The 19866-nt window shown below is 42.1% G+C and overlaps 1 protein-coding gene and 1 long non-coding RNA gene across 3 annotated transcripts in view; one reads left to right on the top strand and one right to left on the bottom strand.

Annotated features, from left to right (window-relative positions):
* Positions 1–19866, top strand: part of Myom1 (myomesin 1) — a 104986-nt gene that overhangs the window by 61018 nt on the left and 24102 nt on the right. Inside the window, 6 exon segments of the mRNA XM_040752834.1 lie at positions 3348–3474; positions 6588–6772; positions 8567–8681; positions 17273–17429; positions 18673–18779; positions 18893–18937. Coding sequence (XP_040608768.1) covers positions 3348–3474; positions 6588–6772; positions 8567–8681; positions 17273–17429; positions 18673–18779; positions 18893–18937 — 736 coding nt within the window.
* LOC110343217 overlaps positions 18050–19866 on the bottom strand; it is a 31134-nt gene continuing 29317 nt past the window's right edge. For both annotated transcript variants that reach the window (XR_005879708.1, XR_005879709.1), the window contains exon 4: positions 18050–18287. This is a non-coding gene — a long non-coding RNA (uncharacterized LOC110343217). The remainder of the gene's footprint in view (positions 18288–19866) is intronic.

Raw genomic sequence — 19866 nt, 5'->3', positions numbered from 1 at the left:
AAGGGTGGCAGCGTTAGGAAGGTTGAGAACCCCTGCCCCAGAGGCTTTGCAGTCACTTATATTTCAGTCATTAATTCCCCTTTGACGTTTGTATATGTTGTGAGCTGGTGGTCGAAACTGATTGTCTCCCATTGGAGACACAGCTGTGTCAGAACCGCCAAATGAAATTCATCCTCTCCCCATGATTCTTTGTGTCTGTGTCTGTCTTTGTGTTCTGAATTCCACTCCACTAGTCAGTTTGTCCAACCCTGAACTGACATCCCACTAATTCAGTTTTTACTGTTTTATAGTAAACAACCACATTCTCCCATTTCCTTAATTTTTCAGGGTTATTCTTAGCTCCCTGCACTTTGATATAAAGTATAGAATTATGTTTCTAAGTTCTTTCTGCCAAAAAAACAAGACCAAGTATAAAGAAAATAATAAATCAAATTAAAATCTACTAGAATTCTGATGGAGAGTGCATAGAATTTATCAGTAAGTTGAGTTAATTGACACATTAAATATATTGATTCCTCTAGCCCATGAACATTAGTGTTTCTCTCCATTTATTCTTGCTGGTGGGAGGGGCATACTTTAGCAGAAATAAAAATACACATAATATGTAGTGATTTTACGTGTAGCTGCTTTAGTTTTTGTTAATTTAACCATTAATTTATAAATTTTTTGGGAATCTCTTTAGAAATAGTCCTATCAAAGACAAACAGAACATTTACTCCTTCACACCCAGATTTATTTTACACTTCTGTTTCATTTCCTTGCATTACCTCCTACCTGAGACCTTTCACACAATGTTGAATAGGAGTGGCAATGTTGTCATTCTAGACATGCTCCTTTGGGTTTTGTTTGGTTGTTTGGTTGGTTGGTTTTTTGATACAAGGTCTTACTATGTAACCGAAGCCAGCAGTCCTCCTGCCTCACATCCAGAGGTTAAAACTACTTGGCACCGTGCTTTGTTTTCTTGTTTTGTCTTTGAAGTGCTAAGGCTGGAAGCCAGGGCCTCATACATGCCAGACAAGCACTTTATCGCTGACCACAGCACCAGTCCTTATCTTATAATAAAAACATTCCAGCATCAGTATTACATTTGCTGTAGTTATTTTGTAGCCAGTATTACCAGATAAAGGAGGGTTTTATCATAGTCCTTGTTCGTTAAAAGTGAATTCAGATTTTTTGTTTTGTTTTTTTTTTTCGAGACAGGGTTTCTCTGTATTGTTTTGGAACTTGCTCTGTAGACCAGGTTGGCCTCAAACTCACAGAGATCCTCTTGCCTCTGCCTCCCAAGTGCTAGGATTAAAGGCTTGCGGCACTAAACGCCCTGCGAGTGAATTCATATTATTAAAAGCAAGAGTCAGCGTTGCCATACACTATTTCTCCTTTAATTTTAATGTAGTATAGTCAAGTGATTGACTAAAAAAATCATCTGTGTCCCTTTGACATTCCTTATACTGTTTTCATCTAACTATTACCCAGACTTCTTGCTGCTGTGTTAGTGAATAAGATTATCCTGAGACTAGCTAGAATTTGATACTAGTGAATGAATGAACAGTGGACAGGAAGGGAAAATTGTTCACAAGAAAGCCTGCTTATTTAAAACGATGCTTTATGTGTTTTTGAGGTGACCTTGTTGATGAATGCAAAGTGAGTCTTTAGTGCTAAGGTTAAGCTTTACCTTAAAGGCTGAGCTTTCAATTCTTAACGACAATGCATAGGTTTTTCTTTTAGTTGGTGTTTACATGGCACGTAATTTTCATCATTTAATTTTCAATATTTCTAGAATGCTTTTTATGCATCTCTTAGAAATAGCACAGCATGTCAGGTGGTGTTGGCGCACGCCTTTAATCCCAGCACTCAGGAGGCAGAGGCAAGCGAATCTCTGTGAGTTCGAGACCAGCCTGGTCTACAGAGTGAGTTCCAGGACAGCCTCCAAATCTACACAGAGAAACCCTGTCTCGAAAAACAAAAACAAGCAAACAACAACAACAACAAGAAATAGCATGACATTAAGTCACGTGGTGTAACCTTATGACCCTAACACTCTGGAAGTGAGGGCAGGAGAACCAGGAATTCAAGGCTAGCCTGGGCTATGATGGGACTATGTATAAAAACAAAAAAGTTAAAAAGCATAGAATTACATTAGTTCCCTTGTCCTGACCATTTATATATTTTTTATCATATAAGAATATTTAACCTTATTTTAATCTCACTATAGATTTTTTTTAGCCTAATCACCTAATTACGTATGTTCTGCTTGATCTTTCTGTCATGTGCATTTTTCCTGTTCTTTATTGACTACTTTTGATTATTTAAAACATTTGTATACATTTATTAATTTTATGTGCACCCACATATCTGGAGGTCAGAGAACACTTGCAGGAGTCAGTTCAATTTCCATCCTGTGGAGGAAGGGGATTGAAATCCGGGTATCAGGCCTGGCAGCATCTCTGTGCTCTGAGATATCTTACTGGCTCTGAATACAGCTTAAAAATCATGGCCAGGCGGTGGTGGCACACTCCCTTTAATCCCAGCACTTGGGAGGCAGAGGCAGGCGGATCTTTTCGAGTTCAAATCTAGCCTGGTCTACAGACGAGTTCCAGGACAGGCTCCAAAGCTACACAGAGAAACTATGTCTCAAAAAACAAACAAACAAATCAAAATCATTTCATTTCCTCCACATTGAAAGATATATCCTGTGATTTGACGTTGATTTCTTATGGTTGGCTGAAAAACTTTAGAATTTGGTGTTATTCTCTTTGTTTTACCCTCATTTCAAAAACATAAAACCTTAAAATATTTTAATTCACTTAGTTTATATCCTGTGTTATATCAACTTGTGCCTTTTAATATTACTAATTACCCAGGTCTTTGGTTTGGTTTTGGTTTTGTCTTTTGAGATAGAGTCCTGGCTGACCTAGAAGTTGCTATCTAACCCCAGAAGGCCTCAGACTCACAGAGATCTCTGCCTCCCAAGTGCTGAGATTAAAGTTATGCAACATCACACCGGGCACAATTGCTGAATTTTACATTTTATTTTTATTCACACTTTTATGTGTATACCTGCTTGTCTGCATATGCACTGTGTGCCTGCAGGTACCCTTAGAGGCCAAAAGAGAGCATCAGATTACCTGGAACTGAAGTTACAGGGGGGTGTTCTTTAGGTTACAAGCAGGAATGTGATTATAAATGTGTGTGACTTACAGGGGCCGCCCTAGGATATATCCAATACATAAAGTAAATAAGTTGAATGTTAAACACATGGAATAAAACTAGATCACTACAGGGTATACCTGTGACACAGAGTGAAATAAAATGCTGAATAACTGCTTGTGATGCTATCAATGTTATAGATTAGCAACTTGAAGGAAAACACAGTGTACCAGTTCCAAGTGTCAGCCGTGAACATCGCGGGGCTGGGAGCACCCTCTGCAGTGAGTGAGTGCTTCAAGTGTGAGGAATGGACCATCGCTGTACCAGGTAAAGTGTGAACTTGTGTCCTTCCTCCAACAAAATCTACAAGTTAGAATGAACTGAATTACCACCTAGATGGCATTTAAGAGACAAGAGTGTGCTTGCTAAAATATTTCATGACATCATTAAATAATAGATAAATGATAGCCAGCAAGGTGTCAACTTGAAAACAAATTCCTCATGCTCCTGTTTCAACTAAAACCCCTAGGTGCCATTGCTCAGCCTCTGTTTGGAGGATTAACAGAAACACACAGTTTGGGTGCCAAGTGAGCAATTGGAAGGACTCCCAAAATTTTCATTTGTCTCTTAAAGGCCACTTGAGAACATCAGTTCATATCCCACAGCAAGTTTATTTTCAGAACCACTTCCTGCAACCTCCATAGCTATCTCTCAACACACAGATCTCCTTCTAGAGAGCCAGCCAAGATGGCGGCTTCTCCTTCTTATCTGTCCTTCTCCCTTGTCCTAGCTCTTCATGATTCTACATGGGCTACCATGCCTTCCTGGGGTGTGAGCCTGGCTTCTCTCTATTTGCCTCTCTCTCCTAAGCCTTCATATCTGTGTGCCCACATCACCCCCTTCCCTCAGCAGTCTGAGAATCTGGTTTGCAGATGGTCTGCTGTGGAGGCTGTCATGGAGGTGACTGGGTACATGAAGAAGAAAGAAAGAAGAAAGCAGAAAAACTTACCCATGCTTACACTTCATAAGGTGCCATAAAACCAAACACATATAAGCACTGACTACAAACAGACTTTCTAAGTAGTAAGGGCCCAGCTAGTAATATGTACATTGTAGATGATTTAATTTTGCTTCTGATTCTGTTATTGATTTCTGAGACCCAATTATTCTGAATGACACAGGATCCCTGGTTTTGATAATCAACATATCTAATAATTGGCATGGTAACAATCATAGATCTTATAAACACTCCAGACAGCCACCCTGCCCATTCCTCCCACTCTGCCACCCTTTCCTCTGTCTGAAACCCTGGGCCCCAGAAGAACCACCATGTTGCCCTCACTTGGAAAATACCTTTCTGCTTAACTTCTGCCAAGTATGAATAAAAAATTAGCAAAGGAAACAGAAGAGGCTCGAGGCTCACTCAGCACCATCAGGCACACAGAGGCAAACACCTGCCTTTCAGTCAGGTGTCAAAAAGTTCTTTCTGCTACTTTCACTCAGGTGGATCTGTTGGCAGAAGTTTCTGTCCCACCAGCCAGCTCCCAAATAACCACACAGACACTTATTATTAATTATAAATGCTCAGCCGATAGCTTAGGCTCGTTGCTAACTAGCTCTTACAACTTAAATGGACCCATTTCTATTAATTTATGTGCTGCTATGTAGCTCATGGCTTGTTACCTCATTTTCTACACATCCTGCACCCTCTGTGTCTGACTGGTGACTCTCGTTCCCAGCATTCCCTCAGTCTGGCTCTCCCTCTTAATCTTACTAAACCAATGAGAGCAACACATCTTCACCATGTACAACAGGGCTATTCCACAGCACTTCCCCATTTTGTCTAATTAAAAAGGAAGGTTTTAACTTTAACATAGTAAAATATATACAGTTATCAAGTAAGAATTACAGCTACAATATCTCACAGTCATGAAAAGCCTCAGGTTATTCTGTAGGTCTTTGAAGTGTTTGAAGACCATCTATCTATATAAATATATCTGTTGAACCTTGAAAACATACCTAATATGACTACAAGTTTGATTATTATAGCACAGATTTTTAATTATTGTTCTACCATGTGGTTTGGTACCTTTTCTCAGTATGGCATGTTCATCTCCTGCTTTCTTTGTGTCTCCTGGCAACTCTACCCTTTGTAATCTCTGCACTCTCTTTTTGTCCGTAAGCCCAACCTAACTTCTATCTGCCTGGCTATCGACCATTTAGCCCTTTATTAAACCAATGAGAGCAACAAGTATTCATGGTGTGCAAAAAAAGATCATTACATGGTTTGGATTTGTTTCCAAATTCTTATAATTCTTAGTTAAATGTGGCTGTCTACAGACTTAGCAATTATGAGCAAGTCCGCACTGGAGGTGCCCATGGAAAGTGATTAAGTCAACAAAAGAGTTGCAGGGTGGGCTCAGAAAAGAAACACCCCACCGACCACCCTGATCCATCCTTGACTTAGTGAGTAGCACTGAGCAGGCAGGGATTGGGAAGGTGTTCTAGAAGATAGAAGGAAGAACATTTTCTCGTCCCTTCATTGTGAAGGTGACTAAACTGAGGTACAGTTAAATGACACATGGAAAGTCGCATGGGTCGCAAGTGGCAGAATCAGGACTGGGAATCCTCTTCCCTAAGGAGATGGCAACTGAACTTTGTCTCACCTCTGCAAAGAGGGGCTGCCTACTTGGATGCCCAAGTTCATGGTCACTAAAGCCCTTTGCTAAGCAGAATACATGGCACCATTTGATGCTCACATTTAAGTATATTTCCATAGATGACATTGGAAGATAGGAATGGTACATATTTGAAATGTCTAAGCCAGGTAAGCAGTAAGGCAAATATTGAACTATCAGTTGCGAAATTCTGAAGTACAGCATGGCAGTGTCAGTGTTTGCAGTTGATGTTAAGTCACTGTGAGTCACTTCAGGTGATTTTGATTGGCTGTTTAGACAGAAGTTGTTATTTGAAAAAAAAAACCATATATATCACTTGAGTAGCAGCCAGTGGTCACACAAAGATACAGATGGTGACATCACAGTTTAGACTCTTTAGAAATGCAGTCATGTACACACAGCACACGCCATAGCGTCTTCGGAGTATTGTCAAGTTTCTTGGCTTCTGTGGACTGTCTGCTAACTTCTGTAAGAGAGTTGAAATCAGTGATGACTTGTCCACCCAAGAACAGCCAGAGGGATGCTTGATGCAGCTCCAAGAGGCATCTGGACATGCCCTTGACCACTGTGTGCTCAATCAGTTGTTGCACGGCCGCTGAAGAAACTTGCAGTGGCTACAACATGACATGCCTACATTCGGGGGCGGGGGGAGACTTGTAGATTTCTACAGAGAATAGCAGCATGAGAGTCAGCTGAGAGACCCTAGATGTGGGTGTGAATGCTCTCATGGTGAGTCTCCTTCACTCTCTCTCCCTCACTCAGGTCCACCACACAGCCTGAAGATCAGTGAGGTCAGGAAGAACTCCCTGGTTCTCCAGTGGAAGCCTCCAGTCTACTCCGGTCGCACTCCAGTCACTGGCTACTTTGTGGACCTGAAGGAAGCCAGTGCCAAAGATGACCAGTGGCGAGGTCTCAATGAGGCAGCCATTGGGAACAAGTACCTGAGGGTGAGAAGATGCACTGTGACTTACAGCACGTGTTTCTCTCTGTAAAGGAAAACTACTAATACTAAGCTAACAAAACCAGAGTCAATTCCATATATTCGGCTCCTTCCTGGTAAGATTCCATCCACTTGGCAGTAATTAAGGCTGGGGAAATTTTTGACGCTTGAAACTGTTTGGTGACATTTCACCTGAATTCTTTTAAATCTGGCTTTGAAAGGCATCCACCAGCTCCCTCCTCCCCCTTCCTTCCCTCCTTGCTTCGACTTATCCCCTCACGGTTTTTGTTCTGCACAATCTTAAAACATTACCACTCATTGCTATCCCCCAGAGGTGATTCTCATTCATCCTCTGGTGGTTTTTGATGGTAGCTTTTTCCTGGATGGTGCTCTTTCTACAGGGTTCACACGGGCGCTCCTGTAACTGCGGGCTCTCTGGAGTCATGCCCTGTCTCACTTCATTTCCTCTGACAAGCCTGTGCTTGCATGGACACTCGGAGCTCCTTGGCATGGGTTCACTCAGCTCCTGACCTTCACCTCACCCTTGCCACCTCACTGCCTCCCGTTCCCTTGAGTGTGCTTGCTGAACCTGTGCCTGACTGACATAGATGCTGTTTGGAAGCAACGGGTTCTCTCACTTGTGCTGACTGGGAGCCGCAAAAGAATGTTTTCCCCTGGGGTGGGGACAGAGAGTACCTGAAGACCCTAAGTCTGTAGCAGGGCAAGGAATAGGATTCCATAGCCTGTAGCTTAATTAGTGTGACTTTACCAACCACTCAAAATCTGTATACTGTATTCATACCAAATAGTTAATAACTGTATTGATAACTAGAGAGTGTGAGACAGGAGCGGATGGATGGAGGCAGAATATAATTCCTGCTAGGATTGTAGGAAAGGAAAAGAAATCCAAGAGTATGAATGCGTAGATTATGAATTAGTCATGGTGTTGTCCTTGTGCTGGCAGGCACCTGGCGATTGGTCTGTTCTTACCACAGGAAAAGCTTCTGTTCATTTCTTAGCATTACTTCTCAATGTAGAATTCAAAGTATATTAAACTCTATGCATTTAACCTGTGCCCTACATCAAGACTGAACTTTTTCAATTTTGAAGTTATCGTTTTGAAAATTCATTATCTCAGGTAGGTGTGGTGGCAAGCCTATAATCTGAGCACTTGGGAGACAAGCAAGAAAACTAGGAGTTCAAGGTCAGCCTCCACCATGTAGTAAGTTCCAGGCCAGTATGGTCTACACTAAATTCATTAGCTCCAGTGAGAGCTATCCCTGTATAATAATAATATGCTGCCATCAGAACCCAGTCCAACAGTTATATTTAAAACCTAACAGTCAAAGCATAGCTAATTTGCATTCATAGTCACAAAGGCTTTGTTTATTGACTACATGTTCCCCGGCAATGTTTTTGCCAAGGTGTGCAATATAAATGCTGTTTTAAACACTTTGTATTTTACTTTCAGACCAAAGACTAAAGGTAGCTAACTCATGCAGAGCATTCACTCTGCTTTTGGAGGTGCTTAGCTTACCTAAGAGAGAGGCTGTGCGAATGGCATGGCTGGAAGGGATTTTAGCAACTCTTCCACTGACAGCTGGTACACAAAAAGGCCAGCTCTCCCACTGACTGACAGCTGGTCCACAGACCAAAGTCAAAGCCCCCTGAATGACAGAGCCAGCTCTAGAACACAAGCCCCGTTTCCTTGGTATTGTGTGAGTAATGATACCTACAGCAGAAGAGCACACCTGCTTATGTGACGTAAGACACTCAGTATTGCTAAACCTGCTTATTCCAGGTGCAAGGACTCAAAGAGGGTGTTGGCTACGTGTTCCGAGTCCGGGCCATCAACCAGGCAGGCGTTGGAAAGCCTTCTGATCTTGCTGGCCCTGTTGTGGCAGAAACACGCCCAGGTGGGTCCTTACTTCTTCATTAATATCCATCCCCAGCTTAGGCTGTCAGTCAGCAGAGGAGCATTTGACTGCCATGCACCAGAGCCAGAGTTTAACCCAAGTGCCAAAGCAGAAGAAACAAGCTGACTTCCAGAGGACCCCAGTTCAATCCCAGTACCCACATGACAGCTCTCAGCCATCTGTGACTCCAGTTCCAGGGGAGTCGACACACTCTTCTGGCCTTTGTGGGCACTAGGTACATACATGGTGCACAGACATCCATGCAGTCTAAACACCCATTCACATAAAATAAAAACAAAATTTAAAAGAACATTACAGGACTAAAGAATAAACAAACACTGTCCTTGTAAATATAATGCTATTTCTCACTCTTAGCCAAAAGTAGATACCATGTGAGTAGTCAATAACTATGCCCTTAGCATGTGACGTTCATGTATTCCCCAGAACAGGGACGGGCCAGGTTTGAAGTAGTCTAAGGAGCTACTGTGGCTAGCACCTAATCATATGGTATTCTTCCTGGACTAACCCTAAGCAAGCACCCACAGAAGACTGCTCCTATTATAACATGGTCGTTAGCTCTGATAAGGTATATTCCAATCACAGAGGGAGCTGCAATAGCCCAGGGAGTGAGCATGCCCTTACACAGATGTCGATTGTTTAGAATTTCAGCTCTGAAGTTAAACCAGAGGTCAGCACACTTTCTGTTAAGGGCGAGTTAGTACTTTCAGCTTCACAGACACATGGTCCTTGTTACAACCTTTGCCTGCCAGGGCATGAAGGCGACCACAGACTAGTACATGAGCAAGCATAGCTGTGCTCCAATAAAACCTTTTCATGTGTGTTACATAAGTGCATCATATAATACCATGCATTCTGTACACTATAGAATTTGAATTCCACATTATGTTCCCATGCTTTGAAATGCAAATCTTCTTTTGATGTTTTCTCAGCTGTTTTTTTTTTTTATGTGTTTTTGTTTGTTTTGAGACAAGGTCTCATTATGTAGCCCAGGCCGGCCTGGAACTTGCTATGTAGACAAGCTGGCCTCCAATATATGCCTCCTAAGTACTGGGACTAAAGGTGTGTGCCACCCTATCTGGCCTTAAAAATATGAAAATCATTATTGCTTTGTGGGCCATATGCAAAGAGACAACAGACCAGATTTAGGCCATCAGCCATGGTTTGCTGATCCGCGGGTTAAGCGAACAATGTCCCATGTGCATGGTTGACTGAGCTAGCGCAGCCCTCTCTCCCAGGTTCAAGGAAGCCCTCGTGGGCCCCAGAAGACAGTGTCTCCTGTATTATGAAAACCCCGTTTATAGTGCCCGTTGCTCAGTTAGTTCCTAATCACTACCCGATGATGATGGTTTCCATTCTTGTTCAATTTGTTGAAAGTCTTATTTCTGTTTACTGAGGTCGCATAGAAGAAAGCACCAGTAACGGTGAAGGGTGAAAATTATTGTCCGGTTACCTTTTGCTTTTACTCATTCTAGTGTGAGGGCCTTTGTTTCAGTGTGCCCCTATTTTCAGAAGTGAAGTGTCATATTTATTTTCCTCATGAGGAAAATGTAAACCTAGGAAACTCCTACAACTTGAAAACTCTCAACAGTGCCTTCCGAGGAACAGTCTGCCCACTACATCCATTTCTTCACAACCGCTTTCGTCTGCTCCTGAACTAGTTTGTAGATGGGTGTCTGACAAAAGTGATCTTTAAGAAGTGAGGCAGGGAGTGCCACACCTCATAGTAACCTTTGCAAAATTAAAGAGAAAGCAGAGCAATGGACATACAAAGACATCAGGACACATATACACATTTATGCATCTTATATGCATACATGCATCTTACAGGAATCAGACCCCTCAGCTGTCAAATGTGTGTATATCAATGGTACCAAATGGACATTTGTGAGTGCTCAAATGCAATGACTACCATCAGAGGGCATTTATATTAGTGTACAAGGGCACTCTCTGACTGGCAGATCAAAAGCTGTAGGTTCCCAACTTGATTAAAGGAGACTCAAATCAACCTATTTTCTCAATCAGTGCCTTCAGAGTGGCAGGCCACCAGCTGTGGCATTAGCAGGGACATCTCTCGGGGGTTGGCTATTGACCTCCTGGGTGAAAGTTCTGTGTTACTGTTTTGGAATAGGCACCAAAAGTTGCATCTATGACTAAGCAATTCTTGGACTAAAACTCTAGTCAACAGCTGCAGCACGGATACACTTGGCTACTCACGGCTTAGGAAAGAATCCTTGGGCACAGAAAGTCAGAATGCTTCCCTGTGACATTTTGGATCTGTTTATAGTCAGCAGGCATGCTCACTCTCTCAACATGAATTTCCCCAGCTGCTGCTACATGGCAGGTCCTGTATGTGCCCTGGGAGTACTGTTTATGTTTATGTTTATGGTCATGTGAGAACAACAGAGTTTATAGCTTGCTTTAGTGAAAGCTAGGACAGACATTCATAAAAATCTGCACAGCCAAATTAGGCTAGAAACTAGGATTCAAGGTTTTGCAAGTCGCTGGCTAACAAAACTTAAATGTAGCATAAAATTGACTGTATTTATTTGTTTTTACTAAGATTAAGTGTATTATTTTTGCCAGTTTTATGTAAGAATGAACAAGAGGAAGAAGGGGAGAAAAGTTATCAATTTCAAGATTTAGGGTGTGAAACTTGCAAACTTAGTTCAGAGAATACTCTGGTTTCTCTTCAGGTCATAGAAATCCTTTCCTTTTTTTATTTGTGAAGAACACCTTCGCTTGTGATACATTATTAAATTCTTGGGCAGAAAATAAAGCTTATCAAGTAACAGGGCACCACAGACCCACCTCCTGAGATGCTTCAAGTGTAATCGGGTTTCAGTTAAAAGCTCACTTAACCCTCAGAAGTCAGCAGGATCACTGGCCTCCCTTTGAAGTCTAAGATGCCACCCAGCTCCAGCTACAAAGTCTAATTGTGTTGGTAATCAGAACCCAGACAACAGCCTCAGCGTGCCTGTGGTGCCTCCCCAAGACAGCCCTTAGCGAAGGAAACCTACAGACAGAACAGGTTAGAACTACTTAGCACATTTGGTGGTGCCCAAAAGACATTTTCTTCTTGATGTCTGAAACTTTTAAACAGTATCTGCTGTTGACAATGGCATCATGCCAACAATGGAGACAGAGCCCAGGTGAGCCAGATCAGATAGGAGACAAGAGAGACCTGGCCTAGGGTGATCTGGAGGTCAGCGGGTTGGCACTGCCGTTTGTAGGTATCCTTGCCAGAGAAACACAGCAGCAAGTAGGAGAATCAGGTGATGGGAAGAGCCCAGACAGCAAGCAGGGCCTCCAGTAGGAGCAGAACACAAACAGCAGGAAGGAGATTACATTTCCCCAGAGGAAAATGCGTTGGGATTCGGTCAGCAGCCAAGGGCACCTTGCAGTTCCAGTGTCTAAAGTTCATTGGCCCAGAACCTGGTGCAGCACTGAGAAGGCCAATGTGGGCAAGGGGCCTCATGGTGGAGACTTAAGGGATCCTGAGGCAGGGGGCTGGCTTTCCCGGCTAACTCAGAGGGCTGCACTTGTGCCTGCTCCCTGACTGTCCCCTTAACCCCCACCACAGCAGTTCTCAGTGCCCCTGTTAGGAACACTGAAAGACTGACACCCACCCCACTCCAGAGAAATGAAGTAAAATTAACCAAGCCTAACTATGCATTAGACTCTGGCTCCTTCAGAAGAGGAGCCGTATCTTTTTTTTCATGTACCCCTGAGGGCTTAGCACAGAGCCTGCTATATTACATAGTAGTTAATCTATAAGATGAAAAAAAAAAGTGCTGCCATGTTAGATAGCTTTCTCGTCACTGTGACAACTATCTGACATAAACTTTAAAGGAGGAGACATGGACTCACCTCATCGTTTGAGAGGCTTTAGTTCACGTGGCAAGGAGGACACGATGAAGCAACTAACACCGTAAGGGGAAGCAGACAGCCAGCAAGGGACAGGCGACCATCTTCAGTGACCTCCATCCTCCATGTAGGCTCTGGGTTTCCCAAAGTAGTACCGTGAGCACCACCACACAAACCTCTGGGGACATTTCATACTTCAACAGTAACAGCCACCATGTTTTGAGCAGTGCGAGTCTTGCAGCATCAGAGCGTGCGCTTACTCCCAAGCATCTTTGTAACGCAGGCCTGGCTGTGAAGGATGAGATGGGAAAGGCAGGTCCAGTGGAGGCTACAGGGCGGGCGCCAAGATGACCAACCGGTCGGCTATGTGCGATAGATAACATGATAAATAACAGTGAAACGTGCCACTGATGACAGTGGCTCACCTCTGTTCAAGTCTTTCAGAGGCACGTATGTCACACCCGTGCACATACACACATGGAACAGAAGGAACTCATGTAAAAGATTGTAAAACCATGTCTAGTTATGAGGCGGGCAGGGAAGCAAACAGCTCACTAAGATACCGTCTTTTAAGTTACTCGTCTCTTTACTTATTTAGAAAAGAGAATTTTGAAGCCGTTTATGTTATCCCTGATTATTTCTTAGCTCATTCTCATCCTAGGAGTTCCTGATGCTGTCTAGAGTATCACCCGTGAGACCAGATGCCCCTGTGTCTACATTAAGGACTTTTATAGGTCGAGGTATTGACTAGGGACAGCTTTTCTTTTTCTTCAGTGTTTATTTCTAAGTTTGTGTCTGTACACATGTATAAGGGGTGGTGTGCACAAGAGCGCAGGTGCCTGGGACGTCCAAGGAAGGGCGTTGGATCTCCTGGAGTTGGAGTTACAGTCAGTTGTGAGCTGTTGTGGGGATGCTGGGAACCAAACTCAGGTCCTTTATAAGAGTAGAACATACTCATAATCACTGAGCCATCTCTGCAGCCCCAGGACAACTTTTTTTGTTTGTTTTGTTTTTTTGAGACAGGGTTCCTCTGTATTAATTTTGAGGCTGTCCTGGAACTCACTCTGTAGACCGGGCTTAAACTCACAGAGATCCGCCTGCCTCTGCCTCCCGAGTGCTGGGATTAAAGGTGTGTACCACCAATGCCTGGCATTCCAGGACAACTTTTAAAACCTTGTCAGTTCCAAATTATCTTTCATATTCTCTACTCAAATCTCCTGATATGCCAAGTGAATTTTCATGCTTTTAAACAGATTCACAAGTTGTTCCTGAAAAATCCTGAGTCATTGAAAACGGGTTCCCTTTTCCAACCCAACTTAATGGGAATGTGGGCTGGCCTAGATAAGACTATTCACAGGGAGTCCTTTCTTGACTGCAGAACAACAGAGTTGGATCTTGCTTCAGATTCTAAGTGTGAAATGAAGTAGGAGAGCTATGGCCACTAGGACAATACCTTTATTCCACTTGATGTTTATCAAAATGTTGATGTCATATGGAAGCTTTTATATACCGTGTCCCAATGAAATATATATTACAATGTTAAACTATTTTTTTTAAAGTTAGGTTTTCAGTCCAGTGCCTGGAACATATAAATATGTATAGAATATACGAAAGATGGAGTTTCTACCTTTGCCTTCTCAATAATTAAAGAACCAGAGAAACTTTTTGGAAAATGAAAATGCAGCTAAATAGTCATCTTAATAAGCTTTTACTTTTGAACCTTAAGACCCAAATAGTTCCAACTGTCTACTTGTTCTCTTTACTGCCCATTACTGAGATAAATTACTACCATCCATCATAGGTACAATTAAATTTGCGCAAGTTGAAGAAACGTCCACGCCACTCTTTTCTACTTCCTACAATGTTACCATGTGCCAACCTGACATAACTGACCAAGAAAAGCTTCACAGACAAGGAAAATGCTTAGATAGGTGAATCTGCAACTAATTCCTGCATCACTGTCTATCCTAGAAACTAGTTATTTTTAAATTGAATTTAAAACAAAGAACAACTATGTTCTTTTCCAAAATTATAAAATACCACATTTCTTAGGCTAGATGTCAGTTATAAGGTAATGAGGTAAGATTCACACATGGTAAAGGGAATACATCACTTGAGGTTTAAAATAGTATATTTGAAAGGAAATAAAAAAAGGAAACACTTCTTTTGTTTTGCTCCATACTTCATGAAAGATCAGCACTTACATTACAAAAATTAATTTCCACAGTACTTCAGTGAGTTAGTTCTGTCTTCTCTCGACACATTGAGGCAAGTAGGACATCAGCTAAACCTGGCCATCCTATCCTGACATTTAACTTGTATTTGAAACCAAATTTGGCCATTAAACCTGGTCTGAGTTTGTGCCTCAGCACCACAAAATAAGTAGATAAATAAACAACATTTGGTTTTAAGTATCCAACTGTTCTGTTTATCTGAGAGCTCACCACCAAGTCATCAGTTCTTTAATTTTCATTTTAAGACTATGAAATTCCATTTGAAAAGACTGCATGTTTCTATAAATACTTTTTGACGCAATGTACTGCACCTTATTTACTTTTCGTATGCAGCTCAGAGCCACAAGTCCTAACCATATTTGTGGCACAGAGTTGCAATGTGGTGATATCTTTACTGGTGAGAGAGTGTTTGCTTTTTTTTTTTTTCTATCTTCCTTCTGGTTGTTTTCAGTTCTTAAAGTGCATCCATTAACCTGGACGTAACCATTTAGGGTTGTCAGAACTGCCATATAAGTACATTCCAGGTGACAGTCTGGAAATCACCCAGTGTGAGCAGGGCCCTCAAAAGTGGACTTCGGTCCATGAGCGTTGGCTCTTAGAGCTGTGTGTTTTTATTTCTTGGTTTGGGTCCAGGTTCCTAGTGGGTGAGGCTTTGGAGTACAAAGGTTATCTACAGAACTGGGACAAAGGTGAAGCTGGTGGAGCTGCTCCTACGCTTTCAGTTTTGTAATTTCCTTGCATAAAAGTCTAGGCTTTATTTAGCCTTATGAGAAAAATAAATAAACCAAGATTTTGGCCCCAAAATACCTTTCTTTTATAAACTTAAGTCATGTCATTACTATAATAAACAGCAAGAGGGTGATTCCTTTTCTCCGGAAAAGGATTACAGGCAAGAAAATGATTAATATGAACAATTTGTTGTGCCTCCAAAGTAGACACTATGCAAAAAGTGAAAAAAGATTTAGTCAACACCCATCACTTCTGTCCTCATTATAGTAATACAGAGATACTAATACGCTGACTTTTGTAGTTTCACAGTGACTCTTGCAAACTCTGTGCCGTAATAGTACCTGGGCCCAGACACCAGCCTTCACTTAAATTCCAGAAAGCACATTGGTTCAGTACTTTACAACATGGGTGTGAGCATTAGTCATATGCTGTCACGGACAGAAATGAGACAGGGCCTGCAGCTTCACAAGGACCACATGGCAGATGCTTCACTGTAGGAACAAATAAGCATTTGATTGGTTGTTATTTTAGGTCACCTATGAGTCAAATATGATGATAAGCATTTCTTAAAAATATGACTTTAAAAATCTGCTAGACCTAGTGTGCTTTCTACTCTTCAAGTGGGGTAACCATTACCCATTGGGCATATATACAGATATGAAAGTTAAAGTGTGCATTGATGTCAGTAAGAACAAAAATTATGTCAATTGTCAGGACCAGGATCCAGGATCATCAGTTACTCATTGTCTCAGTTCCCTCCTGAGCATGCCTAGCAGCACTCTCCACCCCACTGGTGACTATACGGGGCAGTGCCCACAATGATGGATGGCCTTTAATGGTAGTATCTAGAGACAAAACAGTATTCCTTTGGGGAAAAGCTATAGGAAAGTTTTTTCTAATACTTTGAAAAAGAATAAAACTATATCTTTCTGAGACTAAATACAATATGCCTAATCCATTAAAACAAACCAAGTTGAGTCGATAACTGAACTTGTGCTCCTTTCAAAATGGATTTGGCGATAGATGTGTTGCTGCACAAACTTGAAATTGCCATATTGGATTCTGGTGCTTCGGTAAATCCTGTATGTAGGGAGTCACCAGAAAAGGATAGAAAGACATTAAAAAAAAACTATAGAGAAATTTCTAAGAGAAACTAGAGAGAATGAACATTGCCTACATTCTCTCACCTAAAGTTATGTCTCTCTCAAGAGAAGACTCTGTGTGGGAACTTTTTCTACTCACCCCATAACCTTATCAATTTGAAGATGTCTCTCTACATTAGGAATGACAGCAACCTAGAGGAGATTATCATAGGACCATATTAAAATTGAAGTGGAGATTTAAAATTCAAGAGATGAAATGCATGTCAAGAAGATTGATTTCTGGGTTTTAAAAGAAAATAATTGAGACTTATTTTATTTGGGAGATCCATTGAAGCAAAAGTCACAAATCCACTTTTCCTTTACCCAAGACTTTGTTCATAATGACATCTGTTTCACTCAACTTTTTCTCAGTTCCAGACAGACATGAGGGTGTGGTGTTGACTTTACACAAGAAATAAGACAGATTCATTTAATTACATGTTATGCTATGGAAGTTGAATTGAAGTGAACCCTGGGGACCTATCCCTGGCCCAGGATAGTGTCTTGAGTAAGGCTAAATAAGGGAAGGCATCTCAACACAAGCATTCTTACGTGGCTGGTTTCCGTGACAAGTCCAAATGTCTTCTTTATGATCTTCTAGGTACCAAAGAGGTCGTTGTAACTGTGGATGACGATGGAGTCATTTCCTTGAACTTTGAATGTGATCAGATGACTCCCAAGTCAGAATTCGCCTGGTCCAAAGATTACATACCTACTGATGACTCTCCACGATTAGAGGTTGAAAGCAAAGGCAATAAGTAAGGAATGTCTCTATCTAATAACCCATTCCATTTTCACTGCAAAGAACACAAAATAGGCTCCTTGCCCCCTCCTTAACTTCCTTGGAATAAGAAGATGAAGGCATAACTATGTCATTTCTGGCATTATAAAAATCCATAACCAGTATAAACCTTAAAATAATCCTACTGTACAGTTCTTGGTGTTGTAACTTAAAAAAAAAAAAGCAGTGCTTGAGAGAAAGACGCCATGCGACACGGTTCAAGCAGAGGATTTTTTTTTAATTAGGGAAAGAGATCATAACAATGGGGAAAAGGAAGGAGGGAAACCAGCCTCTGGAGACAGGAGAGAGGAGAAAGGAAAGAGGGGGGGGGAGAGAGAGAGAGAGAGAGAGAGAGAGAGAGAGAGAGAGAGAGAGAGAGAGAGAGAGAGAGAGAGAGAGAGAGAGAGGGATGGGAAGTGGGCAGGGCCCTTTTAAAAGGGAATGTAATGAGTGTGCACAGGTGGTGCTCTTAGAGGCTGCAGCTGAGGGCACATCTTGTCAGAACCCCAAGGACAGGACAGTACAGATGCCTGAACACTAACACTTGGAGTAGAATATATTTGGTTAAAGAAAATAACAACAACAACAATCAAAGTATCAACTTTTCTTCTGGTTTATTCACTTAACATTTAAATGTTTGGTTGCTCTTAAATGATACCATGACTAGTGGTGGAGCTTGTCAAAATGAGAAAACACAATGATTGATTTGTTCATTAACTCATGTACTGTGTTCCAGACACGGTCCTGGATGCCAGGGATGAAACAGAAAGCAAGGCAGAAGCCTATCTCCGAAGGCACAGGCATTACACAGGGAGATAATCCAGTGTAGTGGATCCTGAAAAGAAAAATACAGGAATAACACAGAAACACCCAGAGTCACCTGCAGTCTTCCCTATAGGAGAAAAAACTTAGAATTCCCTACCTGCTAATCAGAGAAATGTCTTCTTGTCGGATGTGTTTTATATATATGCAGCATAGCTTGGAGATGGGGTATTCATACCTGTGCCCCATCATCCTACAAGAGATCCAGAAAGTCTCCCTAGTGGGAATGGCACCAAGAGCTGCTAGCTTTGGCTCAGTGGGGCTGAGGATGTGGGTGGGAACATGACAAGTGTCCACATGACGGGAGTATCACGTACAGGGGATCAGAGACAGGGTGAGTTGACAGTCCCACAGACCATGCACAGTCTTATTTCTAAGAAAAATATTTTGTTTTGAAGGACAAAAATGACCTTCAAAGACCTCGGGACAGATGACTTGGGCATCTATTCTTGCGATGTGACAAACACTGATGGGATAGCATCAAGCTACTTGATAGATGAAGAAGGTAAGTTTAAAATTCGTATCCCTCTTAAGTCTAATGTTGCTTTAATTGTCCAGTTGTCATTAAGTGACACTTGCTTTAGTAGATAAAGGTTTGCTTTCTGTTTCTCCATACAGAAATGAAACGTCTACTTGCCCTCAGTCAGGAGCACAAGTTCCCAAGTAAGTATCCCCAGGGCAGTCACAGATTTTAGCTGTTTTACCAGAGTTCAGCTCTGCAATAGAACAAGGGACAGCTCGGATGAGACTGAGAGGAGTTTGAAGACCTATCTGATGGCACAGTCCTGTGATCTTAGTCACTTAAGAGGCGGAGACAGGAGGAAGGCAAGTTTAAAGTCTGCCTGGGCCGCAGTGTTCAAGTTCAAGGTCAGACCAGACAGCTTAACACGAATCCTGTCCTTACCTAAGAGCCGGGGTTAGAGGCAGGGGAGCCCTGAGTTCATGGTCTTTTCATGGTAGAACCTGTCCAAAATAAAAAAGTGGGGCCAAGGAGGCATGGAAGGAGAGAGAGAAGAGAGAAGAGAGAAAGGGAGTAGCCTAGTATATACAACACAAGCCACTGTCCACAGGAGAACTTTCTAGAAATGACACTTTCCTTTGCCACTTTTCTCCAGAAATCCCAAGATACTAACATAGGAAAAAGTACCCCAAGGGGCTGTAGTCATTAGAGTGCTTTCATAGCACTCACAGATGCCTGGATCGGAACCAGATGTGGTGGTACACACCTGTTATCCCAGCACTTGAAAGGTAGAGGCAGGAGTATCAGAAGTTCGAGGTCATCCTGTGCTATATAGCAAATTAGGAGGCCAGCCTTGGCTACCTGGGACCCTGTCTATAAAGAAAGCAAATGAGAGGGAGGGAAGAGACAGAGACAGAGAGAGGGAGAGGGAAGATGGGAGGAAAGGAAAAGGTGTAGAAAGAAAACACACCCCATGCCTCCTCCTATAGGGCAGTGTGGGGATCCTTAGGTGTACTGAGTAATTATGTTCTTCAATATTGACCCATGTGTTTTGGGATCACATTTGTATCTCCTGAACATACTCGTGTATATGTTTTAGGCAGATCTGTGAGGTTGGCTTGTAATAGAATAC

Source organism: Mesocricetus auratus, unplaced genomic scaffold (genome assembly GCF_017639785.1).
Source record: "Mesocricetus auratus isolate SY011 unplaced genomic scaffold, BCM_Maur_2.0 Super-Scaffold_100010, whole genome shotgun sequence".
Taxonomy (NCBI): domain Eukaryota; kingdom Metazoa; phylum Chordata; class Mammalia; order Rodentia; family Cricetidae; genus Mesocricetus; species Mesocricetus auratus.
The sequence above is the reverse complement of the archived record's forward strand: the minus strand, read 5'-3'. Positions and strand labels throughout refer to the sequence as shown.